Genomic DNA, 14,024 nt, shown 5'->3' with positions numbered 1-14,024 from the left:
TAAAGTTTAGTGCTTCCTTAGACTTCAGTTATTCCTGTGGCATCTTATTTTCATTTTGTGTTTTAATACCTATCATGGGGAAGAAAAAAAATTAAGATACCTTTCCCTTCCCATTAATGAAAGGAAACAAGGCAGCTTTCTAGCTAATACTGCACTGCTGATACTACTTCAATGAGAATTCCACAACCAAGGACCATACTTAATTATAAAATCATCAGTGAAGAACATAAATACACTCCTTAATCAGGCTGTAAAAACAGGTAACTTCCTAATATCCATTGACTGAAAAATATATAAAATGTTACACTTCCAAAGAACATGTATTTACCTTTGTTGCAAGTTGTGACACTGAAGATGAAACTTCATCATGAAGAAACTGGTCTTTATTCTCAAAAAAAGGATAAAGACAAAAAAGGCCCACAGTCAGTTTTGGTTGGACAATTACCAGCGACACATTTTAGAGTATTCATAAATGCTTTTGTTCTGTTCAGCCCATCATAAAAGAAAATTGACAAAATGCGATCACAATGAAAAACTCGGTGAACACCACTACTAAAAAAGGAAAAGTGAACAAAACTACACTTAGAATGATGAAAAATGTTGCACCAGATGCAAAAACCAAAACCAAACCCTCACAAAACCACAAACCCCACACCCCAAAGAGAGATCAAGAAAACACCTTCATCATAACAATTTTAATACAATTAAAATATCTACGCCAATTTTCTGAACACCATACTAGGTGATGGTCTACACAGTCTCTGTAGGCTGGGGGGAGAGGAAGCATTACATTTACTGAACTCAAGGACAGACTTTGGCCCACATCCTTTCCCCTCCATTTAAAACTGAAGATTTCTGAAGAAAACTAGAGTACTAGAGATTCTTGAACGTAACTCCGTAGGGCAGCATTTCTGTCCATCTCTAGATTAAGCTGGCGTCTTAGTACACTCAGGCTATTCTACTGCTATCAATGTTCTTCTCAAGACTGGGCAGGTAAGATCAGTGTCAGGAGTACTTTAAAGGCCAAAGAAAGATACAGAAGTGGGGCATAGCATACAGAAATTATGTAATTTTCACTTTCTTCAGCCTGTGTTTTCGTAAGAAAAACACTACTTTGTTTTTTTTTGCTTTATATATAACTGCAAATGCAAACAGTCCCCAAGTACAAAACAAGGCCAGCTATCTATAACTGAACCAAAACACGTAGTATCCCAGCTCCTACACATTACCACGTAGCTCCTTCACTTTGCTAACAACATCAGAAAGAAGTGATAAAGTCACCATGAGAAGCATACTTCTAGTCATGTCAGGGCCCAGAGCTTTGTCTTGAGCAAAAGGCTTCAAACCCCATGCATCTTTTTTTGTTATATTTATTTTTGATATTAAAAAAAAATATTTTATTTGCCTACTAATATTTCCACTTACTTCATAGGCAATCCTTTATATTATAAGAGGGACAAGGATAGAGTTAGGAGCATTTCTAGAACAAGTATAAATACCATCACACTATAGTTCAATAATAACTGTGTTGAAGTAATCTGTAGATAGATAGCTTTACTTGTTGGGGCAGAACACAAAGTCAGGAACTCCTATTATCCAAAATGAGACTATTACTTCCTGTGGATCTTAACAAGTTATTTAACTTCTGGATTTTGGTTAGCGGTCTTTAACGGAGGATATTATTGTAGATAGGATACCAAAAAAGACGAGTTAAGATCTTTCTTCTCTAAAATTAAATTAAATTAAGCCCCCCTTTTCTCTCTTTAATTTCTTTCACTTTAAGAGAATTATTGGCAATGTTTTAGACAGAAACCCACACACATACTATTTCAGCAGTTTTCTTGTTTCTCCTCAACTGTTAGCTCTCAAACTTTTGGATTAAATTGCAAAGTTTTAGACTTAACACGATGGCATTTCTGCTTGGACACAGGGTGAAAGCTAGAGAACACTTCAAATCTTTCCAGGGAGAAAAAAAAAAAAAAAAAAAAAAAAGCAAGAACTAGAAAAGCCTCAAGGAGAAGTATGGTAAGAGGATAATTCATCTCAGACATCCAGAGCTGGCAGAGCTACCATTTCAACAACCAACAATATCATCTCCAGAACACACAAGACACGGTTGGTACCTCCCAAAGACATAGCACCTCTTATTTTAATTCTTCCAGCTCTCCAAATATCTTAAGAAGGATAATAAAAATATGAAAGCGCATAGAGATTTCATGCTGTACTACAAAGAAGGGGAAAAAGTGGATGTGTGCAAGCATACAGCCTCTAGCAAGCCAGAGCACAATGAAGTAACAGTGTGAAGCAACTTTCACAGTGAAAATTTATAGGGGAAAATTGAGAGAGGCAATGAGCACCTCATAATATAATGCCAGCATAATAAAATGTGAATACCATTGTTGATAAAAGATGCAATTCACAATAAGTAGACAACAAAAAGAGGTATTTATTTGCTTTAAAAGTGTGACAACTAGGGCTGTGTTTCTGTGCTAATACAGTGCTGCTTCTCATGGTCATACAAGGTGCTGCCTCATAAGGAATGAGACAGTATTCTGCAGTAACTATGCTTGTGCAGCAGAGGCTGGTGGTAAGAAGACAACACAAAGTTGAAAGATACAAAACACAAAGATTAAAAGATATGAAACCGTCAAGAAAACAACTGGTGTGAATGCAATATCTAAAATGCATTTTTTTGAGCAGAAGACCCATCATGTATCCATAGTATCCTTTTAAGATCCGCTGCCTAAGAAAATGAGACTTGGACAACAGTAGTGTGCTTGTGATGTCCATCTTTACATTCCATGTCCTCACTGGGAAGAGTCAAGGAGAAAAGGCAAGAAGTCATATACCACCCACCTTCACTTGTTACCCACAGAATAATTTACATTTTTTAGTGATACACATTAGTACACCCTCTTCCGATAAATATTCTCTACTTTTGTTACCATTCTGAGATGAGGGAGACTACAATTTGGTTTTCCAAATCTTATTAAGGGGGCAATCTACTGTACAGCTACACGTAAAGAATGAAGATGACTTTATCATGCTCCCCAATATGCTGCCCTTCAACACTTACAAATTATCTCAGTGTATTTTAGTCTGGGTGGTTTACAGTTCATTTTTTTACTTCACCTTGAAAGAAAAATAGAGACCACATTATAGTATTTAGTAACTAACAGATGAATAAATGCCAACACTAGTGGGAAATGCTGATCAGCAACTTGAATAGCCTTCCAGTTCTGGCAGGGGAAGGCTGGTATGCACAGTGTGTTTTCATAGGGAAACAAGTGCCCTTTTGTTGGACATACTGCAAACCATAAGGTACTCAAGGGATTAATTCAACTAGCACACAAACCTTTTTGTACAGAGATCAAAATTGTAATCTACTTCCCTCAGCTTCCTTTGTGGTAAAGTAATTAATTAGACTCTTTAGATCATTCACTTTCATAATTCAGGCCAAGATAAGAAACACTGGACATCAAAGTGTTAAGGCAAATAATAGCATCACCTCACCCTGTATGCCCTTTTTTTGCTATAGTACATAATGGTGTATTATTGATTTTCTCTACCCAGTTGTGGAACCTTCTTATCGTACACACACTAGCTGTCAAAGCCAAGCACATGTAAGAGTAAACAAGCTATTATTAAAAGAGAAGGTCCTTTAGGTACAAATTCTTGCCCTTATACTGACCTATTATATCCTCTCTGGCTATCATCACATCCCATCAAGGGCTGAGTGTAATTTAAAGTCTAGGTTATCATGCCTGTAAGTGAAAATTAGATTATGAACCACAAACGTATCATTCAAGTGGGAAAAATCCCAAAACAAACTCAAGAGATACAATCCAGGGTTAGAATTTAACAGAATTGCCAGTATCCCGCAAACCTCATGAAGTAATTTAGAAATAGAAGACAGGAAGGTTAAAAAAAAAATAAAAAATCACTCAGGAAATCACAAACCTGAAAGTTAACCTCTGAAGCTGGAAAGAGTCCCAAAACACTGATTACAAACCAAACAGTTGAACAACTACATATACACAGCCTGGCCAGAAACAGCACAGATTCGGAAGAGGAGATCACACTGCCAGATCACCATCTTAAAATAGAGCTAACAAAAGAAACCTTTTCCTTGGGTTTGAGTAGGGTCTTGCTGTAACATCAAATGAAATGAGCAGATGTCACTCTGCCTAATTTTAGAACTGAATCAAAACCAATGCAAAATGCCCTAAAACATGGGTGAGAAGAAAGTTATCAGTTGAAGATCAGTGGCAGTGAGCCTCATTTTCTTCATTGCACCTATAATACACACCTGGAAAAGATCAATGTGTGACCATATGCTTTCTAAGTCAGGAAATTGAGGCAGCAGTGATCAAATATAAATGGGCACTGAAACCAGTATACTATTTTGAACTTTTAACATTACTGAAAAATAAAGCTGAACTATACCTGAATACTCACACCAAGCTTAACATGCTCTTTGAGGAAAAACAAAGTTTGCAACTTTAACAAATAGAGGATGCATTACACAGTCATACCTAGCTTTCTTCTGGAACACGAGACTATGAGTCCAGCAAACATAACTCCATGCTAAACTGTGAATTGCCTCTGCTTCTTTCTGGCAGAGGTAGCCTCGACTGAAATCAAGATTTCATTAGTCTTGTCCGTATTTCATCTACTGATAGATCTCAATCTTCCATTTTTGTGTCCCTAAAGCAAGTAACTGAACCAAACTAGCCATCAGGGCAGATGGTGTAAACTGAAAATTTCCTATTACTATCATCAACAAAAAATGTTAACCTGGGCATTTCTGAAGTCTGTTCATGCTCAAGACTATTTCAGTATTTTAAACTCATTTTTCTCTTTGATAGAAAATACTTTTCCACTCCAGACTGCTTACTACACTTAAACCATCTACATTATGACAATAAGCCATTTTAAACAGCACTATGACTAAATAGCGCCAGTGACTCTTATCCTGAATGTTTCTTCTGCCAGCCTTGGGCAAAACTGAAAATGCTTTGTCCATAAATTAGACATTAGGAAGAAATTTTTTACTGTGAGGATGGTGAGACACTGGAACAGGTTGCCCAGAGAAGTTGTGGATGTCTCATCCCTGGAAGCGTTTGAGGCCAGACTGAATGCAACTTGGAGCAACCTGGTCTAGTGGAAGGTGCCCCTTCCTGTGGCAGGAGTTTGGAACTAGATGATCTTTAACATCCCTCTTAATCCAAACCTTTCTATGATTCTATGATAAAGAAAAGGAAAATTTAAAAATCTAAGTATGTTAATTACACTTTCATCTTGAGATATATTAAGTAGACAACACTAATTTTGAAACATGCTTCTAAAATATAATTCATCAGACCACTGACTTTAAAAGTCTGGACTGCTATTTCAGATACAGCCAACAACACATCCAATGAATTTAGAAATGTTTCCATCTTCCAGGCCCTAATCTTTGTTAAGTACCTATTATTCAACAGACTGACTGGAAGATGAAAACCAGATTTCATATGTTTACATCTTTCAAATTAGTATTAATACTGAATAAATCAAAATTAAGATGATGCTCTTTCCTTCAGCATCCACAGCTGTCAAGAACTCATTTAGCATTTTTACAAACTTTGTTCTATTCAACCACTTCAGTTATTGCTTCACATTCCACTACATTTTAAAATAGACTAAATTATTTCCGTATTTTTACTGTCAATTGATACAAATGGGCAAACATACTGGAGAAGATTAATTTCAGAATGTAAGTATTTACATAAGAATACTTTTGCAGTTCTGCATTTTATTGGCATTACAAAGAGAAACATCAGAACACCAGATTCCAGTGCTCTCTGTTTCTACATCAATACATGAGGTTATTCTATTAATTGTTCACATTATTGTGCATCTCCGTAGTAAGTGGTTATAACACTTCTTACGCAGACTTTGCTTCTCTGAAATATTTTTGGGAGAATTTTACTAAAGATTAAGCACCTTAAAAAAATTTAAAAAGCTCAGCTCATTAAGAATTTAGTTTTACCCAACATACAATCTTTCAAATATATTTCAAGAAATGGAAACACCTGTATTAAGATCAAAATACCATCAGTGTCAATGATGAAATAAAATTAAAGTCAAATAATTAATTTTACTTTAGTTGCTGCAATAATTCAAATATTCTAGTGAAGTTTTCAATTTTCATGAGATTTCTGACTGAAAAATCTGATAATTATTTTTAACAACTTATTCATACTGGAAGTTCGTATTTCCTTTTTTCTGATCCAGAAAACAAACCAACAGACGCTTACTCAAAAGATAGTACCTGACATACAGTTTTTATTCGGTCATGGCATTTGCAGTTAAATTATGTATCTTTAAAAGTACTTGCATGAGTAATGGCAATATTTTCATAGTATAATTTCTGCAAAACAGGTTGAATACATTATTTTTGGTTATAGTATTCACACAGACCCATCCTGGAGTTCTTCACTCCAGAACCAATAGCAAAACTTGTTGGTAATGTATATCTCTGATGATGACAGAACTGAAAGATAGTCTACCTGGCAATGTGTTTAGTGACTTCTAATAAGTCTACTTAAGTTACAGATGTCCTCATGCAATCTGGCAAATAGTTTCTATCAAAGCAAGAAAAAGAAATATAAACCTATTTTGCCAGTAAAGAATTAATGAGATATAAAAGATCAATTCTTTTTCAAAGAACACATTTTTTTAGCTCATATATAAATAGTAGTAAGTCCAGCACTGCTAGGAGAATATGGTGCCAAAACACCTTGCAAACCTCCATGAAGACACAACAAATAGCTTAAGGAAAGCTTAAGGATCTCAAGCAGTTGAGAAGATAGTGGTTTTGTAGATCAGTAAAAGGGGATAATTCTGTATTAGACTGGAGGAGAAGACAGCCATGGCTCATGACAAACTGAGGCAACCGGAATTGGTAAAGCAGAACTGGCTCGAGGAAAGATACAAGTGATAAAAATGACAAATGGGGGAGAGGAAGGAGATGTACGAAGGAAAACCTTGAAAGCGAGGACAGAGATTTAAATGTAAATTTCCTGAGACAAAGGGAGGCCAGCTGAAGAAACGAATATCAAAGGATAAGGAGGACTTAAACTTCATGCCATAAGCAACAACACTCAGGTACGGGATTTGCAGGGACTAGGGGATGGGGAAATGCAGCATAAGTATTAAGAGCTGCAGAGGAAGTAATCACCACCAAGATGGGAAGTGAAGGTCTGCACAAGAATTTCTGCTGTCTAGACAGAAAGAAAAATAATAATGTTACAAAAAAAAAAATAAAAAAAAAAAAAACACACACCCGAACTTGGACTTTTATAAAGGAAACAGCAGTAAAGTATCGGACACAAATTCTCTTTTGCACAACAGATAAAAAACACTGACAACCTCCAGCTTACAGGCTTGACTGAAAGAAAGAGATACTGATGTTGCCTATAGCTGGAGGCCAACCATACAGTAAGTGCTTTGTAGGACTTCTAAGAGTCAGAATAAACCCACAGCAAGAGGATAAGAGTTGAGAAGATCTGATCCAGGTCAACTGTGTAAAGATGATGGTATAAATGAGGAAGTGAAGCACCTCAGAAATGAAGGGGATTAAAAAGAAGAAAGCCTAAAGCCCCAAAAGACACAGTCAGCTCTGCAGTCTCCTGGAAGACTGTAAGAAAGAAACAGGACCCACTCGAGAAGCTGCTGAAAGATGAACGTGACAAGAAGGAGGAAAAGCAAGAAAGGCAGGGCAAGGGAGGGCTCAGGAAAGTCTCAGCTGTCAGTCCCACAATCTAATGCTCAAGACTGATGACAGAATACAGGTGATGGATTTTAGCCAGGAAAACGTCACTGAAATGTCACAAGAACAACTCTGATGAAAGGAAAAAACAGGCTAGCAGAGAGAAGAAGGTATGAAGGAATTACAAAAGTACTGCAGGCAGAGCCTGAGACACACTGAAATGGTTAGAAAATGAAGGAAAGGCATTAGCTGGATTAACACTGTCTGCTTTATTTTTTAATTAAAAAAAAACCTCATTCAACGTATTAGTAGAACATAAGAAATGCTGCTCAGCTCCCACCCATTCCTGCAGGGCCTGTCTGAGTTCGACTCATTCCAAGATGAAAGCCAGTATTAAAATTGTACCAGAGACTTAAACATCTTCATTAAAATAGATAACTAAAATTCTATACAGCCAACTTTAAAACATCCAGTGAGCAAGTCTAAACAAAACTCAGCATAAAACATACTTTTAAACATATTCTCTTTGAACATAACAAAAAATACTATCAGGGAAACAGATCAAGGCTAAGGATCTGAAATATCTTTACATGAAAGATAAAGTTGCATTAGATAATACAGGTCAGCCTAACAACCTACAATACAGATGTATTTTGAAGTTGAGTACCATTTTACATCAGAGCTAAGTGCAATATTGACACAGCATTGGCATCTCTGAGAAGTGATGAAATGATACCAGGATTGCATGAAGGAGAACTTTGCATGACTGCCACAGCATCGCCTTCCAGAAGCCAAAACTCAACATTTTTCCCTTCCCAAAAATATAACTACGGCTTGAAACATAATGACTATATTACAAAAACTGAATGCAAGTTTGGCGTGCATCACTGCACATTTCTGGCATATTTTGAGAGACACACACACAAAAAAAGGCACATTAATTTCATTTCATAACGTGTGTTATTTGTGTGTGTTAAGTTGCCTTCATATATTAATTGTAACTTCAGCCATTAAAGCACCTTCATTGCATGAATTAAAAACTATTTATGCTTCAAAGCATAAATTAAAATTAACTTCTAAGATTCAGCCTAAAACTGTCTGGTCTAAAAAAAAAAAACCCATACGCATTTATTTACACAAGTACCGTTGTAAAATTTACTTGTCTTTCTTATCTCAGGAAACACCTTACTGTTTTAAGTAAGTGTTAACAATTCAAAGCACTTGTATGTATGCAGGAACTTTTGCTAAAAAGTGGACAGAGGCTGACAATTCCCTCACATTGCAATTTTCATGCTCTAAAATTTGTTTTTGTTCTCCCCGGAATAAAATCAAACCATTTTGTATTCCACAAAACCAGAACTGTCAAAGCTTCTCTTTTCAGATCAAACTAAGCTTTTCTATGTAAGAATTATAAAATTCTACAAATTCAAATGTCTGCTTGAGTAAGCCCCCATCAGGCTTCACAACCAAGATGATCAAAATTTCTGTACAGTAACAAAGGGTGCTTTGGGTTGCTGTTTCTTGGGGTTCGGGGGTTTTTTAACTTATAGTAGCCTAGCTCTTTGTTGTTGTCTGTTCCTGCAATGTCCTAATTATTAGGTTGCACAGTGAGAACTTCTTCACTCCTTCTCAGCTTTAAAGAAACAGCTTATAGCACCAACATCTCATTACTCTGGAACACTTTCAACCTGGTCTGTTTTAATGGCACAGATGCGACTATCCATTTCTTTCTTTTGAAGTAGAAACTTTTAGCATTATTTATAGCTTGAATGGCACAGGCTTAAGGATTTTCTTCCCACTTGCCCATTAAAAATAAAAATAAAGACACAATATAGCTGTTGAGGAAAACAACATATCACAAATCAAAGTAAAAACGTGATGACTGTGGTTCATCTCTTTTACCAAATGATATATCAGAAAAGAGGAAATTAAATCTAACAGTAGACTTCTGCATGAAATCTAATGCTGGGGTTTCCTAAGTTACTGAAAAGCACTCAAATTATCTGGATTTTGGCTTTCAAGACAGAAAAATAGGGAAGCCCTGGATTCTTTTCCTCTTGATGACATAATCCTCCATTCACAGTCTAAGCAGGCTGTACCATGACAGCTTAAAAAGAGCAGAGGCTGAGAAAGACTGAAACTTTCTCATGTATAGCTAAGGTACCAAGAGAACTGCCCCCTCACTCCTCCAAGCTCTGGTGGTGCTACTGTCCTCCAAAATCAGGGGCCTGGACAACACAGGTCAGGACGCAGCAGCAGCAAAATGCAGATCATTACCAAATTCCGCTACACATTACTGGATTTCACTCTCTTGAAGTCATTTTATTGGGAGCAAAACCAGGTTCTGATTAAACCTCAAAGATGTCAAAGACTAAAAGGAAGGTCCTAGAAATGAATCAGCTATAACAAGTGGAACGAGCACCTCACACTTTCTCCTTGACACCTGTTCAAGCCATGTTTTAGACATACTATAACTACCGCTGACCTAGAAGCTGCCTTTGGTAGATCACAAGTATTACAATGACAATCAAGTGTCCATAGCTTTCAATATAGTCTATCCTTTCTTAAAGTGTACATACACTCTAAGATAACTACTAATTTAAATATTTTGAGGGAGGGGTTGGGGTTTTTTTTCCTCTCAGTTATCCAACCTTCTTGACTTTAACAGACAACACAACTAATAGCTCATGGTCTCCACTTTCTTTGCCAAACTACACTACAACCTCTCTAACTTTTCCAAATCCTTTATCTTATATTTCATTTAGTGCCCTAGAATAATTTGTTTTTTCCCTGCCTCCTCCAACACAAAACAACATCTTTTATTTTCCAGTGCCATTGGTAATAGACATTGAGGGAGTTGGAAAGGACTTTTCTTAAAATTTAGGAAAACGGCAAATCATTTGCACCAGAAATTATTGTCATCATCACTACAAATTGAGACTGCTGCTAATGGAAGAGAGGTCCAGGACAGTAAATACAACTGGACAGGACAAAAATAAACAAACAAAACCCCCAAACCCAAATAAAAGGAGGAAAAAAAAAAAACCACACCAAATCAACAAACGAACAAAACAACCCCAACCAACCTCTGTTACTAAAGTAGAGAATTGGGAGAATTGTCAGGACAAGACACGATTCTGAAGAATCATTTTCTGACTGGGAGGCTAAGGTCAAGGAGCCTCAAAGAGGATTTGGAGTATTTGTGATAGAGAAGAGCAGCAGTGGGATTTACTAACCAATTTAACTAATTTACTTTTAGTGGGAAGCTAACCTTTGGTGTGCAGGGAGGTTTTCAGGAGGTTGGCAAGTCTAGGAGGGCTGTGGATAGCAAAAGCCAGCAGCTTAGTGAAAGCAGTGGAAGCTTCCAAGCACCTGAGGTAGGAACTGTAGTAGAGAGAGGTTAGATGTTGTATGAGAGTCTGTGGGAGATACTTCAGGTGGCCTCCAACACCACAATAGCTCTTCATTCCCTGAAGGGGGTCTCCAAAGTTAGCATCTGTTCTTCCACTCTCATAGGAGAAGATCCTAATCATCCATATGATAGCTGCTGCCAAACAAGTAGCAACAGCTAGAATTCTAATGCAAACTGTTCAGGGCAGTGCAAAGGAGGACTAGGGAGCAGACCAGTGATTTTGCTCACTGGAAGATGGAGGGAATAACAGATGCAACTGGGAGAGGCAGCTGCCACACATGCTGACAACCCATAGCAGCTAGCAACCAGAAACTCAAGCAGAAGGTAGATTATTCAGATGCCTACCTTGCTTAGAAGAGCTGGAGTGTAGGAGAGTCACAGGGCAGTAAACTAGGTGGGTTTTTGTACTTTCTTTGGAATACAAATCTCACCAGTTTGTGGCCCTGAGCAACTGCTTAGGCTAGGTATGCCGGTCTCCTGCAATTTCTCATACATCTACAGATACTCTGTGGCAACAGAAGATCAGTTCGGCAACAAAGAAGTACTGGCCCATGTAACAGGCTTCCGAGCTGGATTGATGCCTACTTGTTAAGTTTTTGAAAGCAAGTCAACAAAAATTCTTTTAGCAGTTTTGCCTGATACCCAACCCATACCCTTCTTATCAGGCTGTATTTATTAGGCAACCAGTACTTTCAGAAAGTCATTGCTGATATTTAACTTATCATTTAACAATGAAAGCTTTCGAATAAGATTAGGGCTATTTAAAGATAGCCAAATACCACTACTGAAACTATAGAAAAAGCAATCCTATCAAAACACCAGTGCTTCACACAAACAAGCACACATCTGCAAATGAAGATCATGTTCTTGCAAATTACCGTTTAATGTATTGTGCTTAACAGACGGGTTGCGGAGCCCCTGCCTAGAGCTGGGAGAGAAAGTACCTTGCGGTATGAAGCCACTGGAATGAAGGACAGCAAGTCTCAGCAGTGCCAGAGGCCGGCTGCTGGAAGAAAACAGGGCAGGATAGACCAATAAGCACCCCAAATTATGGGGTGAGAGTTGCACGCCCGGCCCAAACACCCTGTTCTCCAGCCACAGCCAGGCTCCCGGCATATCCAGCGGTGAGAAAAGTGATTACTCATGCAGCCGTAGAGGAGCGGGAGCACGGCGCGAGGCCGAGCCTCACGACCCGTCCTCGGCCGCCGCGGGGCTCCGCCGCCGCCGTCGGCCGTCCCCACCCGCCGCCGGGCTCCGCGCTCCTACCTGGGGTGCCGAAAAGGCGGCGGCGGCGCAGGCGGCGGCGGGCGGCGGGCCGCGGGGACGCGTCTCCTCCTCCTCGGGCGAGTCGTCCAGCAGAACTTTGCTGCTCTTGTTGAGCTTCCACATGGCGGGCGCGAAGGTGGCGGCTCCCGCCTCCCTTCGCCCCGGCGGAGAGGGAGCCAGGAAGCAGCGGGCGATGCCTCCGCGGCCCCGGCCGGGGCGGCTCGGCTCGGCAGGGCTGTCACCCGGCCGGGGGCTCCCGGGGCTGGAGGGAAGGAGGAGCGCTGCCTAGCGGTGCCGGGAGCCCGCCCCCTGCGAACGCCTCGCCCGCCGGCCTGCTAGCGGCCCGGGCCCCCCCACCCGGCCTGGCGGCTAAGGGGAGCCGAGTGTGAGGAGGATCCCGCCCGCAGAGGCGGGGGCGCCTCCTCCCCGCTGTGCCGCTCCTCACCTGCCACCGCTCCCGGCTCGGGCCGCCTCTCACCGTTGCCGCGCTGCCATATTTGCGGGGCGGGGGCAAGGAGGGAGGGAGGGGGCTTCCCCGTCACTCCGGCAACCGGCGCTGTGCCCGCCGAGCTCTGACAGCGCCGGGCCTCTGGCGGGGGTCGGCCCTCCCTTACAGTCAGACCCTGGCAGCACCCCGGGTTTTGCCCCGCAGGTGAAGAGCCCCCGCAGCCTTCTGCTGGCACGGGAAGGACCCCAGGAACAAGGTCCCGCTGAGGGCCCGTTCAGGTCCCGCCGAAGAGGGGCCGCAGGGTGCAGTGGGTGGTGCGGATGGCTCTGCCCAGGCAGCGGTGACCGCAGAATATCGGCGCGGGGTACTCTGAGGTGCAGTCGGGCCTGTCCGTGGTGCTGGGGCAGCGGTACCCCCACGACGCCAGAGGCGGCCCGACACCACCTTAGATGGTCCAGAAGTACCAGCCGAGCCCTCCCCGCCACGGATTGGTGGGGTGCACCTCAGGAAAGGCAGGCTCCTCAGCTATGCTCCGCAGCCTGGGCCGAGACAGGCACCACACGTCTTCCCCTTCCAGCCTCCTTCGTCGCGTGGAGGCCTGCAGCCAGGGCAGAAAAGCCTGGTGCATCTAGTTGGAGTCCAGTGTGTCCCAGTAGCTCCCAGTTAAGTCGCTGAACGATACGGATTTAATACCCTATGCACCACCTGGTATTTTTAACACGTCTCGTTTCAAACACATAGAAATGGCTTCAACGGCTTTGAGCAAACTGTCCCTGCCTGTGGCAGAGGGGTTGGAACGAGATGAACTTAATGTCTTTTTCAACCCTAGCCATTCAGTGATTCCATGATTCTATGTGCTACCATACTTTTTCATAAAAATCCCCACCCAGGCACTCATTTATCCATAATTTTCAACACGCAGTTAAGGTTAGATGCCCAAATAACCATGGAAGTATACTAAAAAGACATTTTTGGTTGTTCTGCTTGCTTAACATTACTGTGATTTAATGAAAGGCCATAACCCTCAAGCATCCCTCAAGAAAGACGCACAAGTCTTCTTTGATTGCCTGATCTGCTTGGGGGCCACACAGCAGCAATTTAGCCACAGCAATGCTTTGCTGAGGGTGTTTTCATCTGCAATGCGC

At 40.8% G+C, this 14,024-nt stretch overlaps 1 protein-coding gene across 1 annotated transcript in view; it reads right to left on the bottom strand.

Moving 5' to 3' along the window:
• The window catches only part of TDRP (testis development related protein), a 28,405-nt gene extending 15,744 nt beyond the window's left edge, over window positions 1-12,661 (bottom strand). Inside the window, exons 1-2 of the mRNA XM_061460717.1 lie at window positions 12,432-12,661; window positions 329-388 (exon numbers count right to left, since the gene is read on the bottom strand). Of these exons, the coding sequence (XP_061316701.1) occupies window positions 329-388; window positions 12,432-12,554 (183 nt within the window). The 5' untranslated portion in view covers window positions 12,555-12,661. The remainder of the gene's footprint in view (window positions 1-328; window positions 389-12,431) is intronic.
• Window positions 12,662-14,024: the final 1,363 nt, after the last annotated feature.

This window comes from Pezoporus flaviventris, unplaced genomic scaffold (assembly GCF_033815535.1).
Source record: "Pezoporus flaviventris isolate CSIRO_AGI_PZ_B2104156 unplaced genomic scaffold, CSIRO_AGI_Pfla_v1 ptg000031l, whole genome shotgun sequence".
In the NCBI taxonomy this organism is placed as follows: Eukaryota; Metazoa; Chordata; class Aves; order Psittaciformes; family Psittacidae; genus Pezoporus; species Pezoporus flaviventris.
The sequence above is the reverse complement of the archived record's forward strand: the minus strand, read 5'-3'. Positions and strand labels throughout refer to the sequence as shown.